General features: G+C 47.4%; 1 protein-coding gene and 1 long non-coding RNA gene across 2 annotated transcripts in view; both read left to right on the top strand.

Annotated features, from left to right (window-relative positions):
• The window catches only part of cpped1 (calcineurin-like phosphoesterase domain containing 1), a 38,968-nt gene that overhangs the window by 17,200 nt on the left and 8,454 nt on the right, over positions 1 to 13,314 (top strand). Inside the window, 3 exon segments of the mRNA XM_071412081.1 lie at positions 6,247 to 6,251; positions 7,987 to 8,167; positions 9,167 to 9,315. Coding sequence (XP_071268182.1) covers positions 6,247 to 6,251; positions 7,987 to 8,167; positions 9,167 to 9,315 — 335 coding nt within the window.
• Positions 2,813 to 3,737, top strand: LOC139580128 (uncharacterized). Its single transcript, XR_011675980.1, has 2 exons — positions 2,813 to 3,070; positions 3,172 to 3,737. It is a non-coding gene; the product is annotated as an uncharacterized lncRNA (long non-coding RNA).

The following is a 13,314-nucleotide window of genomic DNA, read 5'->3' as shown; positions in this document are numbered from 1 at the left end:
CCCCACTGCAGCCACAAGATGCAGCCGTTAGACCGTACCATCTTCAAGGGTCTGAAGGCCTTTTACAACAGGGCAGCAGATCAGTGTATGACGACCCATCCTGTGAAAACGATAGGTATATACCAAATGGCTGGCCTCTTCGCAAAGGCCTATAACAAGTTGGCCAGTGTGGAGAGAGGAGTGGAGGGCTTCCGGGCCAGTGGGCTGTGGCCTTTGGAGAAGGACATCTTCACAGAAGCGGACTTCGTGTCCGCTGAGGTTATAGAGGGGCCCATTGCCGGTAAGAAAAAGTCATCAAAATGAAGGAAACGTTGCAGAAGCAGCATGTACTTGGTAGAAAGTGTTTTTTGTTGTTTATTTTCAATGCAAAGAATTCATTCAACCACAGTGCTCTACTGCCACCGCCGCCACCTCTACCGATACGGCCACCAGCTCTACCGCCGCCACCTCTACCGATACGGCCACCAGCTCTACCGCCGCCACCTCTACCGATACGGCCACCAGCTCTACCGCCGCCACCTCTACCGATACGGCCACCAGCTCTACCGTCTCCACCTCTACCGATACGGCCACCAGCTCTACCGCCGCCACCTCTACCGATACGGCCACCAGCTCTACCGCCTCCACCTCTACCGATACGGCCACCAGCTCTACCGTCTCCACCTCTACCGATACGGCCACCAGCTCTACCGCCGCCACCTCTACCGATACGGCCACCAGCTCTACCGCCTCCACCTCTACCGATACGGCCACCAGCTCTACCGTCTCCACCTCTACCGATACGGCCACCAGCTCTACCGCCGCAACCTCTACCGATACGGCCACCAGCTCTACCGCCGCAACCTCTACCGATACGGCCACCAGCTCTACCGCCGCAACCTCTACCGATACGGCCACCAGCTCTACCGCCGCCACCTCTACCGATACGGCCACCAGCTCTACCGTCTCCACCTCTACCGATACGGCCACCAGCTTTACCGCCGCCACCTCTACCGATACGGCCACCAGCTCTACCGCCGCCACCTCTACCGATACGGCCACCAGCTCTACCGCCGCCACCTCTACCGATACGGCCACCAGCTTTACCGCCGCCACCTCTACCGATACGGCCACCAGCTTTACCGCCGCCACCTCTACCGATACGGCCACCAGCTTTACCGCCGCCACCTCTACCGATACGGCCACCAGCTCTACCGCCGCCACCTCTACCGATACGGCCACCAGCTCTACCGCCTCCACCTCTACCGATACGGCCACCAGCTCTACCGTCTCCACCTCTACCGATACGGCCACCAGCTCTACCGCCGCCACCTCTACCGATACGGCCACCAGCTCTACCGTCTCCACCTCTACCGATACGGCCACCAGCTCTACCGTCTCCACCTCTACCGATACGGCCACCAGCTCTACCGCCGCCACCTCTACCGATACGGCCACCAGCTCTACCGATACGGCCACCAGCTCTACCGCCGCCACCTCTACCGATACGGCCACCAGCTCTACCGCCGCCACCTCTACCGATACGGCCACCAGCTCTACCGCCGCCACCTCTACCGATACGGCCACCAGCTCTACCGCCGCCACCTCTACCGATACGGCCACCAGCTCTACCGTCTCCACCTCTACCGATACGGCCACCAGCTCTACCGCCGCCACCTCTACCGATACGGCCACCAGCTCTACCGCCTCCACCTCTACCGATACGGCCACCAGCTCTACCGTCTCCACCTCTACCGATACGGCCACCAGCTCTACCGCCGCCACCTCTACCGATACGGCCACCAGCTCTACCGCCTCCACCTCTACCGATACGGCCACCAGCTCTACCGTCTCCACCTCTACCGATACGGCCACCAGCTCTACCGCCGCAACCTCTACCGATACGGCCACCAGCTCTACCGCCGCAACCTCTACCGATACGGCCACCAGCTCTACCGCCGCAACCTCTACCGATACGGCCACCAGCTCTACCGCCGCCACCTCTACCGATACGGCCACCAGCTCTACCGTCTCCACCTCTACCGATACGGCCACCAGCTTTACCGCCGCCACCTCTACCGATACGGCCACCAGCTCTACCGCCGCCACCTCTACCGATACGGCCACCAGCTCTACCGCCGCCAACTCTACCGATACGGCCACCAGCTTTACCGCCGCCACCTCTACCGATACGGCCACCAGCTTTACCGCCGCCACCTCTACCGATACGGCCACCAGCTTTACCGCCGCCACCTCTACCGATACGGCCACCAGCTCTACCGCCGCCACCTCTACCGATACGGCCACCAGCTCTACCGCCTCCACCTCTACCGATACGGCCACCAGCTCTACCGTCTCCACCTCTACCGATACGGCCACCAGCTCTACCGCCGCCACCTCTACCGATACGGCCACCAGCTCTACCGTCTCCACCTCTACCGATACGGCCACCAGCTCTACCGCCGCCACCTCTACCGATACGGCCACCAGCTCTACCGCCTCCACCTCTACCGATACGGCCACCAGCTCTACCGCCGCCACCTCTATCGATACGGCCACCAGCTCTACCGCCGCCACCTCTACCGATACGGCCACCAGCTCTACCGTCTCCACCTCTACCGATACGGCCACCAGCTCTACCGCCGCCACCTCTACCGATACGGCCACCAGCTCTACCGCCGCCACCTCTACCGATACGGCCACCAGCTCTACCGCCGCCACCTCTACCGATACGGCCACCAGCTCTACCGTCTCCACCTCTACCGATACGGCCACCAGCTCTACCGTCTCCACCTCTACCGATACGGCCACCAGCTCTACCGCCGCCACCTCTACCGATACGGCCACCAGCTCTATCGCCGCCACCTCTACCGATACGGCCACCAGCTCTACCGTCTCCACCTCTACCGATACGGCCACCAGCTCTACCGCCGCCACCTCTACCGATACGGCCACCAGCTCTACCGTCTCCACCTCTACCGATACGGCCACCAGCTCTACCTCCACCAGCTCTAACACCAAAACCTCTACCTCCACCCCATCTACCTCTGCCACAACCTCCACCCTGCAGCCTACCCGTGTCCAAATGTTGGTAAGAAAATAAAAAAGTCTGTTAGTCTGTTAGAAGTGTTTATTGTACCAATACTCATGTGTTCTTGTTTGTTTGTTTTTGCTTAAACCGACAACCAACAGCTGCAGCAGTTCTATTGGAGTTGTCCCTGAGGTCGAGGCTCCAGGAGTCGAGGCCGAGGAAGAGGAAGGCAGAGTCTGCGGCTGTACTGACAGCCTCACCTTACAAAAGGTTGCTGGAGGAAAACGCTCTACAGAAACATCAACAAGAAGAGAGAGAGAGTAAGAAAATGATGCAGGTTCTTCAAATAAAAGTTGTCTCAAAGAAGGTTGTTGCAGCACAACAAGCCACATCAGCCACCAAAGAAGGGGATGCGGAATGTCTTTTCTGTGAGGAGCTGTTTTCAGTCACAGGACTGGATTAGGTGTGAGCAATGCAGGAGGTGGGCTCATGAGTTGTGCTCCAATTTTACTGGGGATAGCTTCATTTGTGACCTAGGTACAAATTAGAATCGTGCAATAGCAGAGCATAAGAGACGCAACATCAATGTTACACTGAATTAGTTAAGTTATGTTTTATTGTTATTAAATGTTATATTCCAATGTTATTTAATGTTATTAGTTATATTCCATTCCAATATCATATTCCAATGAATACATTTTTGAATGAATTAAAAGCTATTGAAAACCTTTTGCTCCTGAATGTCATTTTAAAGACTGCTGGGATTTAAAATCTTGTATTATTCAAATGATATTTAGTGTAATTTACATAATGGATTGTAAGGAAAATAAACAACAAAGAAAGAACAAAGACAATTAATGTGCAGGTGAGTTAAAAAGAGGGACTTTACATCAAATCTCCTCATAGTGCAGATATTAATAGTGACATGTGCAACACCCTTTTCCCCCAAATTTGATTTAAATAATGAAAATATAACAACTAGACTTAGATTTTAAGTATTACTTACTTAAGAATTTCTAAATAAAACTGATTAAATGGATTTAATAGCCATTTATGTCCCTTTAGTTTATTCGCCAAAGCACGACCTTCATCCAGATACTTTTTTTTCTAAACATTGCTTTTTTGTGTCAGCAATTAGACATTGTTGTTAGGGGTGGCTAGTTACCCCCTAGTACCCTAATGTGAAAAATCTTAGTCTCATCATCACTCACCGATACCGTGGTATTGACTTGTCCCAAATGCAGATTGATGAGGTATAACTGTAGCAGGACTGTAGCTACAGCTGCACAGAGATTTTTGCAGTTCGTTCCAGTCATTGGCAGCAGAGAACTGGAAGGAGAGGCCAAAGGAAGAATTGGCTTTGGGGGTGACCAGTGAGATATACCTGCTGGAGCGCATGCTACGGGTGGGTGCGGCTATGGTGACCAGTGAGCTGAGATAAGGCGGGGCTTTACCTAGCAGGGTCTTGTAGATGACCTGGAGCCAGTGGGTTAGGCGACGAGTATGAAGCGAGGGCCAGCCAACGAGAGCATACAGGTCGCAGTGGTGGGTAGTATATGGGGCTTTGGTGACAAAACGGATGGCACTGTGATAGACTGCATCCAATTTGTTGAGTAGAGTGTTGGAGGCTATTTTATAAATGACAACGCCGAAGTCGAGGATCGGTAGGATGGTCAGTTTTACGAGGGTATGTTTGGCAGCATGAGTGAAGGACGCTTTGTTGCGAAATAGGAAGCCGATTCTAGATTTAATTTTGGATTGGAGATGTTTAATGTGAGTCTGGAAGGAGAGTTTACATCTAACCAGACACCTAGGTATTTGTAGTTGTCCACATATTCTAAGTCAGAACCGTCCAGAGTAGTGATGCTGGACGGGCGGGCAGGTGCGGGCAGCGATCGGTTGAAGAGCATGCATTTAGTTTTACTTGCATTTAAGAGCAGTTGGAGGCCACGGAAGGAGAGTTGTATGGCATTGAATCTCATTTGGAGGTTAGTTAACACAGTATCTAAAGAAGGGCCAGAGGTATACAGAATGGTGTCGTCTGCGTAGAGGTGGATCATAGAATCACCAGCAGCAAGAGCGACATCATTGATGTATACAGAGAGGAGAGTCGGCCCGAGAATTGAACCCTGTGGCACCCCCATAGAGACTGCCAGAGGTCCAGACAACAGGCCCTCCGATTTGACATACTGAACTCTATCTGAGAAGTAGTTGGTGAACCAAGCGAGGCAATCATTTGAGAAACCAAGGCTGTTGAGCCTGCCAATAAGAATGTTGTGATTGACAGAGTCGAAAGCCTTAGCCAGGTCGATGAATACGGCTGCAAAGTAATGTCTCTTATCGACGGCGGTTATGATATCGTTTAGGACCTTGAGCGTGGCTGAGGTGCACCCATGACCAGCTCTGAAACCAGATTGCATAGTGGAGAAGGTACAGTGAGATTCGAAATGGTCGGTAATCTGTTTGTTAACTTGGCTTTCAAAGACCTTAGAAGGGCAGGGTAGGATAGATATAGGTCTGTAGCAGTTTGGGTCTAGAGTGTCTCCCCCTTTGAAGAGGGGCATGACTGCGGCAGCTTTCCAATCTATGGGAATCTCAGACGATACGAAAGAGAGTTTGAACAGGCTAGTAATAGGGGTTGCAACAATTTCGGCAGATCATTTTAGAAAGAGAGGGTCCAGATTGTCTAGCCCGGCTGATTTGTAGGGGTCCAGATTTTGCAGCTCTTTCAGAACATCAGCTATCTGGATTTGGGTGAAGGAGAAGTGGGGGAGGTTTGGGCGAGTTGCTGTGGGGAGCGCAGGGCTGTTGACCGGGGAAGGGGTAGCCAGGTGCAAAGCATGGCCAGCCGTAGAAAAATGATAATTGAAATTCTCAATTATTGTGGATTTATCGGTAGTGACAGTGTTTCCTAGCCTCAGTGCAGTGGGCAGCTGGGAGGAGGTGTTCTTATTCTCCATGGACTTTACAGTGTCCCAGAACTTTTTAGAGTTTGTACTACAGGATCCAAATCTAACAACAGTAGTCTTGTATGGTGTTGTGTCGTGGATCTAACAGCAGTAGCCTTGTATGGTGTAGTGTAGTGGATTTATCAACAGTAGCCTGTATGTCAATCTGTGTCTGTATGTGAGGGCTCCTTTTTTATAATTGTATTATTGTTTTGAAAATGTATTTAAGAGGACAGGAGCATTTATTTACCAGTTGTATTTAACATAGAAGAGTGTAATTGTTTTTAGGCCAGGTGTTTTTAGTCAAGATGTTTGTGTTTTTAATGTAATATGTAATTGTTGTACTGCATGTGTGTTTATATGTGTGTTTACAGTGTCCCCAGTGATTGGGGACACTGCTCTGTGTAGGGTGCCGTCTTTCGGATGGGACGTTAAACGGGTGTCCTGACTCTCTGAGGTCATTAAAGATCCCATGGCACTTATCGTAAGAGTAGGGGTGTTAACCCCGGTGTCCTGGCTAAATTCCCAATCTGGCCCTCAACCATCACGGTCACCTAATAATCCCCAGTTTACAATTGGCTCATTCATCCCCCTCCTCTCCCCTGTAACTATTCCCCAGGTCGTTGCTGCAAATGAGAACGTGTTCTCAGTCAACTTACCTGGTAAAATAACGGTAAAATAAAATAAATAAAATAAATAGCTTTGTTTAATGTTGTGTTAGTGTATGGAAGTTGTTTTGTCTGAAACGTTGTTCCCCCTGCTGCTATTGGACCAGGTCTCTCTTGGAAAATAGATATTATCTCAATGAGAAAAACCCTGTATAAATAAAGGTAAAATAAATCAAATAAAAAACATAATGACACATATTGTTGAAAGCCTCAGACCAGACTCCCTGTATTGACCCTTTGTTCACAGCAGCAATCAGCAGTCAGTTGGCAGTCGTTGTACCTCATTTGATTGTTATTCTTTCTTACTTAACGGATTTTGTTGCTCTATACGATAAATGTTCCTCTCGTCTAAATCATGTTAGTGTATTGTAACTATTAGTCCAGATGGCTCTCTGATTTGGTTTAGTCTCTCCGGTCTCCACATCAGTCATCAGATAATTAGCTGCTCGTCCATTCCTTTCTGCAGGACATATGGGCTGATTGGCTCCCCACCCCACGAGGATCCCCAAATGTTAATAAAGTCAATGCATGCAGGCATTGATACAGTACAGACACCACAGCTGCTTGAATGGGGAATACAAGCACCAGATTTAAATGACAGAAGGCGCTATCCTAATTTTCCCATTTCCTTGTGTGTGTGTGTGTGTGTGTGTGTGTGTGTGTGTGTGTGTGTGTGTGTGTGTGTGTGTGTGTGTGTGTGTGTGTGTGTGTGTGTGTGTGTGTGTGTGTGTGTGTGTGTGTGTGTGTGTGTGTGTGTGTGTGTGTGTGTGCTTGTTTGTACGTGTGTCAGAATATAGAAAGGTTCACTTAATTATAGCAGGGAGGGAAAAAGTCACTTTGGTTTTTTATCTTTTTTTATTTTTTTACTAAACTATTATTCTCTACTTCCAGCACAATTCGTATTGCCGGAAATGCTCTTGTCTTATGAAACCAACCCTATCCAAACTTCTAAGGAATTTTTATCTCCAAAAGTAGGGCAGTAAAATAATTACTTAAATGGAAAAATAAAAACCGGAAGAAAGGAAGGAAGAAATACTTTGCTATGCATTGATGGGTTTGTTTGATTGTAAATTATAAATAGACTTATTTGACTCTTTCTCCTTACTTTATTCACAGAGCAGATATATTCACTTTGTTCAATTTCTCAGTTTTTAATATGTGGATGGTAATGAATGTTGTGAACAGGCAGGGGGCCATAATATCCATCCAAACTTTAAATGGAAAAAAAACAACCTTGGAAGTTAAAAAATAATACCACCAATTCTCAAGCCGGATAAAAGGCAGGCTTGGGCTATTTCTAGCCCACAGGTCGCCACTTGCCGACCCCTAACAGTGAGTGTGTCCTCTCTCCCCCATGCAGGCACCCCGTTCCGGGAGGGGCAGGCGCGGGACTTGAAGGTGGCTCTGAGGGGTACAGAGCCCTCCATCCCTCTGGTGTTTGTCAGTGAGAACCATGACCTGGGTAACACACCCACCCCGGAGACTGTAGCCCAGTTCTGCAACGCCTGGGGAGATGACTACTTCAGCTTCTGGGTGGGTGGCTAGAGTGAGATGAAAACATACTGTAGAAGGAGATTGTACAAAGCCCTTACAGTCCCTTATAAAAACACTGGTCATTTTGACCCAGATAGAAACAATTGGCCTATAGCATGAATGGTAGGGGCAGAGTGCCAGCCCTTAGCTAACACTTTAATCCAATGTGAATTAGGCTACGACTGTTTTGTTTGTTTATTTGGATCCCCATTAGCTTTTGCAGAAGCAGCAGCTACTCTTCCTGGGGTCCACAAATAACACAAAACATGACAAGTAACAAAAAACTGATAGACAAGGACAGTCACACAAATTTTGCTCTGAACAGGTGTCATTTTAGATTCTGAACTCTATTTCGATCGTGCGTCTGTTTCTCTCTCAGGCTGATACAGAGAGACTCATCCATGATTTTATTAAAAGCAGGCTTGACTACTGTAATGCTTTCCTGTCTGGTCTACCCAGGAAAGCCATTGGTCAACTGCAAAACATACAGAATGCAGCAGCACAGGTAATGACCAAGACCAGAGGGAGAACACCGGTTTTAAGGTCTCTGCACTGGCTGCCTATGAGTTTTAGAATTCATTTTAATATTCTTCTATGGGTTTTTAAATCAATCCACAATTGTGCACCCCAATACATGTCAGACCTACTTTTAAGTGATGTACCCAGTAGGTCCCTCAGGTCCTCTGGCACTGGCCTTTTAACAATCCCAAAGCCTAGGACAAAGAGGCATGAAGGCAGCCTTTAGTTATTATGCCCCCAGCCTCTGGAATAGCCTTCCAGAGAACCTGAAGGGGCCAAAACTGTGGAAATTTAAAGAGATCTTAGTGTGCTTTTTAGTCATTCCGTTTTTATTGTTATTCTTTAGTTTTTTTATCCTCTTATGTTTGTTGTGTAGTAAAAGTTTCATTGTTTTTTATTTGTTTTTTTCTGTGAAGCACATTGCGCTGCATTCCATGTCTGAAATGTGCTGTATACATAAAGCTTGATAATGACATTATCTAAATAACATTAACCTATACTGTAATCCCAACCCAGCTGTTCTTTGGTGTGTGGGCCTGCCCGGACCTGAGAGACGTCCAGGAGGCCTGGTTAGAGGGCCAGCTGCAGAAGGCCTCCCAGGGGCCTGGGGTCACTCCCAAACAAGCCTTTCATTTTAGTAATTTAACTTGAATTAAACTTTATTTAGGAGAGAATGCTAATTTCCACTAAAAACATATTTTCACTTCATGCATTGATGTCTAGGAAGGCTTTCCACTAGATGATAGAACATTGCTGTTGGGACTTGCTTACATTCAGCCACAATATATATATTTTTGATTTATTTCACCTTTATTTAACCAGGTAGGCAAGTTGAGAACAAGTTCTCATTTACAATTGCGACCTGGCCAAGATAAAGCAAAGCAGTTCGACACATACAACAACACAGAGTTACACATGGAGTAAAACAAACATAGAGTCAATAATACAGTAGAAAAATAAGTATATACAATGTGAGCAAATGAGGTGAGATAAGGGAGGTAAAGGCAAAAAAAAAGGCCATGGTGGCGAAGTAAATACAATATAGCAAGTAAAACACTGGAATGGTAGATTTGCAGTGGAAGAATGTGCAAAGTAGAGATAGAAATAATGGGGTGCAAAGGAGCAAAATAAATAAATACAGTAGGGGGAGGTAGTTAAATAAATTATAGATGGGCTATGTACAGGTGCAGTAATCTGTGAGCTGCTCTGACAGCTGGTGCTTAAAGCTAGTGAGGGAGATAAGTGTTTCCAGTTTCAGAGATTTTTGTAGTTCATTTCAGTCATTGGCAGCAGAGAACTGGAAGGAGAGGCGGCCAAAGGAAGAATTGGCTTTGGGGGTGACCAGAGAGATATACCTGCTGGAGTGTGTGCTACAGGTGGGTGCTGCTATGGTGACCAGCGAGCTGAGATAAGGGGGGACTTTACCTAGCAGGGTCTTGTAGATGACCTGGAGCCAGTGGGTTAGGCGACGAGTATGAAGCGAGGGCCAGCCAACGAGAGCATACAGGTCGCAGTGGTGGGTAGTATATGGAGCTTTGGTGACAAAACGGATGGCACTGTGATAGACTGCATCCGATTTATTGAGTAGGGTATTGGAGGCTATTTTGTAAATGACATCGCCGAAGTCGCGGATCGGTAGGATGGTCAGTTTTACAAGGGTATGTTTGGCAGCATGAGTGAAGGATGCTTTGTTGTGAAATAGGAAGCCAATTCTAGATTTAACTTTGGATTGGAGATTTGATGTGAGTCTGGAAGGAGAGTTTACAGTCTAACCAGACCCCTAGGTATTTGTAGTTGTCCACATAGTCCACAAGTCAGAACCGTCCAGTCAGAACCGTCCAGAGTAGTGATGTTGGACAGGCGGGCAGGTGCAGGCAGCGATCGGTTGAAGAGCATGCATTTAGTTTTACTTGTATTTAAGAGCAATTGGAGGCCACGGAAGGAGAGTTGTATGGCATTGAAGCTCGTCTGGAGGGTTGTTAACACAGTGTCCAAAGAAGGGCCAGAAGTATACAGAATGGTGTCGTCTGCGTAGAGGTGGATCAGAGACTCACCAGCAGCAAGAGCGACATCATTGATGTATACAGAGAAGAGAGTCGGTCCAAGAATTTAACCCTGTGGCACCCCCATAGAGACTGCCAGAGGCCCGGACAACAGACCCTCCGATTTGACACACTGAACTCTATCAGAGAAGTAGTTGGTGAACCAGGCGAGGCAATCATTTGAGAAACCAAGGCTATCGAGTCTGCCGATGAGGATGTGGTGATTGACAGAGTCGAAAGCCTTGGCCAGGTCAATGAATACGGCTGCACAGTATTGTTTCTTATCGATGGCGGTTAGGATATCGTTTAGGACCTTGAGCGTTGCTGAGGTGCACCCATGACCAGCTCTGAAACCAGATTGCATAGCGGAGAAGGTATGGTGGGATTCGAAATGGTCGGTAATCTGTTTGTTGACTTGGCTTTCGAAGACCTTAGAAAGGCAGGGTAGGATAGATATAGGTCTGTAGCAGTTTGGGTCAAGAGTGCCCCCCCCTTTGAAGAGGGGGATGACTGCAGCTGCTTTCCAATCTTTGGGAATCTCAGATGACAAGAAAGAGAGGTTGAACAGGCTAGTAATAGGGGTTGCAACAATTTCGGCAGATAATTTTAGAAAGAAAGGATCCAGATTGTCTAGCCCGGCTGATTTGTAGGGGTCCAGATTTTGCAGCTCTTTCAGAACATCAGCTGACTGGATTTGGGAGAAGGAGAAATGGGGAAGGCTTGGGCGAGTTGCTGTGGGGGGTGCAGTGCTGTTGACCGGGGTAGGGGTAGCCAGGTGGAAAGCATGGCCAGCCGTAGAAAAATGCTTATTGAAATTCTCAATTATAGTGGATTTATCGGTGGTGACAGAGTTTCCTATCCTCAGTGCAGTGGGCAGCTGGGAGGAGGTGTTCTTATTCTCCATGGACTTTACAGTGTCCCAGAACTTTTTTGAGTTTGTGTTGCAGGAAGCAAATTTCTGCTTGAAAAAGCTAGCCTTGGCTTTTCTAACTGCCTGTGTATATTGGTTTCTAGCTTCCCTGAAAAGTTGCATATCACGGGGGCTGTTCGATGCTAATGCAGAACGCCATAGGATGTTTTTGTGTTGGTTAATGGCAGTCAGGTCTGGAGAGAACCAAGGGCTATATCTGTTTCTGGTTCTAAATTTCTTGAATGGGGCATGCTTATTTAAGATGGTCAGGAAGGCATTTTAAAAAAATAACCCGGCATCCTCTACTGACGGGATGAGATCAATATCCTTCCAGGATCCTTCCAGATCATTACTGAGGTCGGGCACTGATCGGTATTCATCCCAAAAGTGTTCTATGGGGTAGAGGTCGAGATTCATCACTCCAGAGAATGCATTTCCACTGCTCCAGAGTCCAATGGCGATGAGCTTTACACCACTCCAGCCGACACATGGTGATCTTAGGCTCGTGTGCGGCTGCTTGGCCATGGAAACCCATTTCATGAAGCTCCTGATGATCAGTTCTTGTGCTGACGTTACTTCCAAAAGCCCTTGTGCTTACAGTTTGGAACTCGGTAGTGAGTTTTGCAACCGAGGACAGACGATTTTTACACGCTGCGCGAGCTTGTGTGGCCTACCACTTTGCGGCTGAGGGCAGAAAGTTGATGAACTGGCTTGTTAGAAAGGTGGCATCCTATAACGGTGCCACGTTTAAAGTCTCTTCAGTAAGGCCATTCTACTGGCAATGTTTGTCTTTGGAGATTGCATGGCTGTGTGCTCGAGTTTATACACCTGTCATTAATGGGTGTGGCTGAAATAGCTGAATCCATTAATTTGAAGGGGTGTCCACATACTTTTGTATATATAGTGTACCTCATGAAGCAACAACTGCTCTCTATAATCACCTCATGATCATGCATTCTTCTGTCTCTTCCATAGCAGGCGTAAAAGAAACACAGACTGGACAAGTAGATGCTCAATGGATTATGATCACTGTAGTTAATTACCACGTTTTATGCGCTTAACTATGTAGTATATTTGCTTGTTGGACACTAGAACTCCCTACTACATTGCACAGTTCGGGCTGGATCTGATTTATTTCTAGAGAAACTGTGCAATGTGCGCTTTGAGCATTCATTTCTGGGTAACATTTAAGTTCCTTACTGTGATTGTTTTCAATATTTTTTTTATTTTTGTAATGAACAAAAATAGCTTCTTAGCAAGAGCAATGTCTTAAGCAAGAGGTTTCCTAGGAAAAAATCTTGCTTGAGTGGTCTAAGTGGGGAGAGGAAAACGGAAAACTACCTGTTATTGGCAGAGAGATTTGTAACTCTTTCTTATTGGTCTATGAACTAAATTACTACCTGGTGATGTCACCAGGCAGGCCAAAACTCCACCCCACCACAACAGGCAGAAATTCCAGATATTCTTTTCAAACAGCTCTTACACTAAAAGGGTATTATCATCATTTTGACTATATCACAGTATTATTACAACCTTAGTGTGGAAATATATGCATCAAATACAGGAAATCATGTTTTTGACTGCGCTGGGCCTTTAACTATCACACTCATACCACAGATTTGTATAACTAAACTAAGATAGACCACAGCTTGTCGTTTCCAATGGGAACAAATTAGTCATAGTG

The sequence above is a fragment of the Salvelinus alpinus genome, chromosome 7, assembly GCF_045679555.1.
Source record: "Salvelinus alpinus chromosome 7, SLU_Salpinus.1, whole genome shotgun sequence".
Lineage (NCBI taxonomy): Eukaryota > Metazoa > Chordata > Actinopteri > Salmoniformes > Salmonidae > Salvelinus > Salvelinus alpinus.
This window is presented reverse-complemented; position numbering and strand designations above follow the sequence as displayed.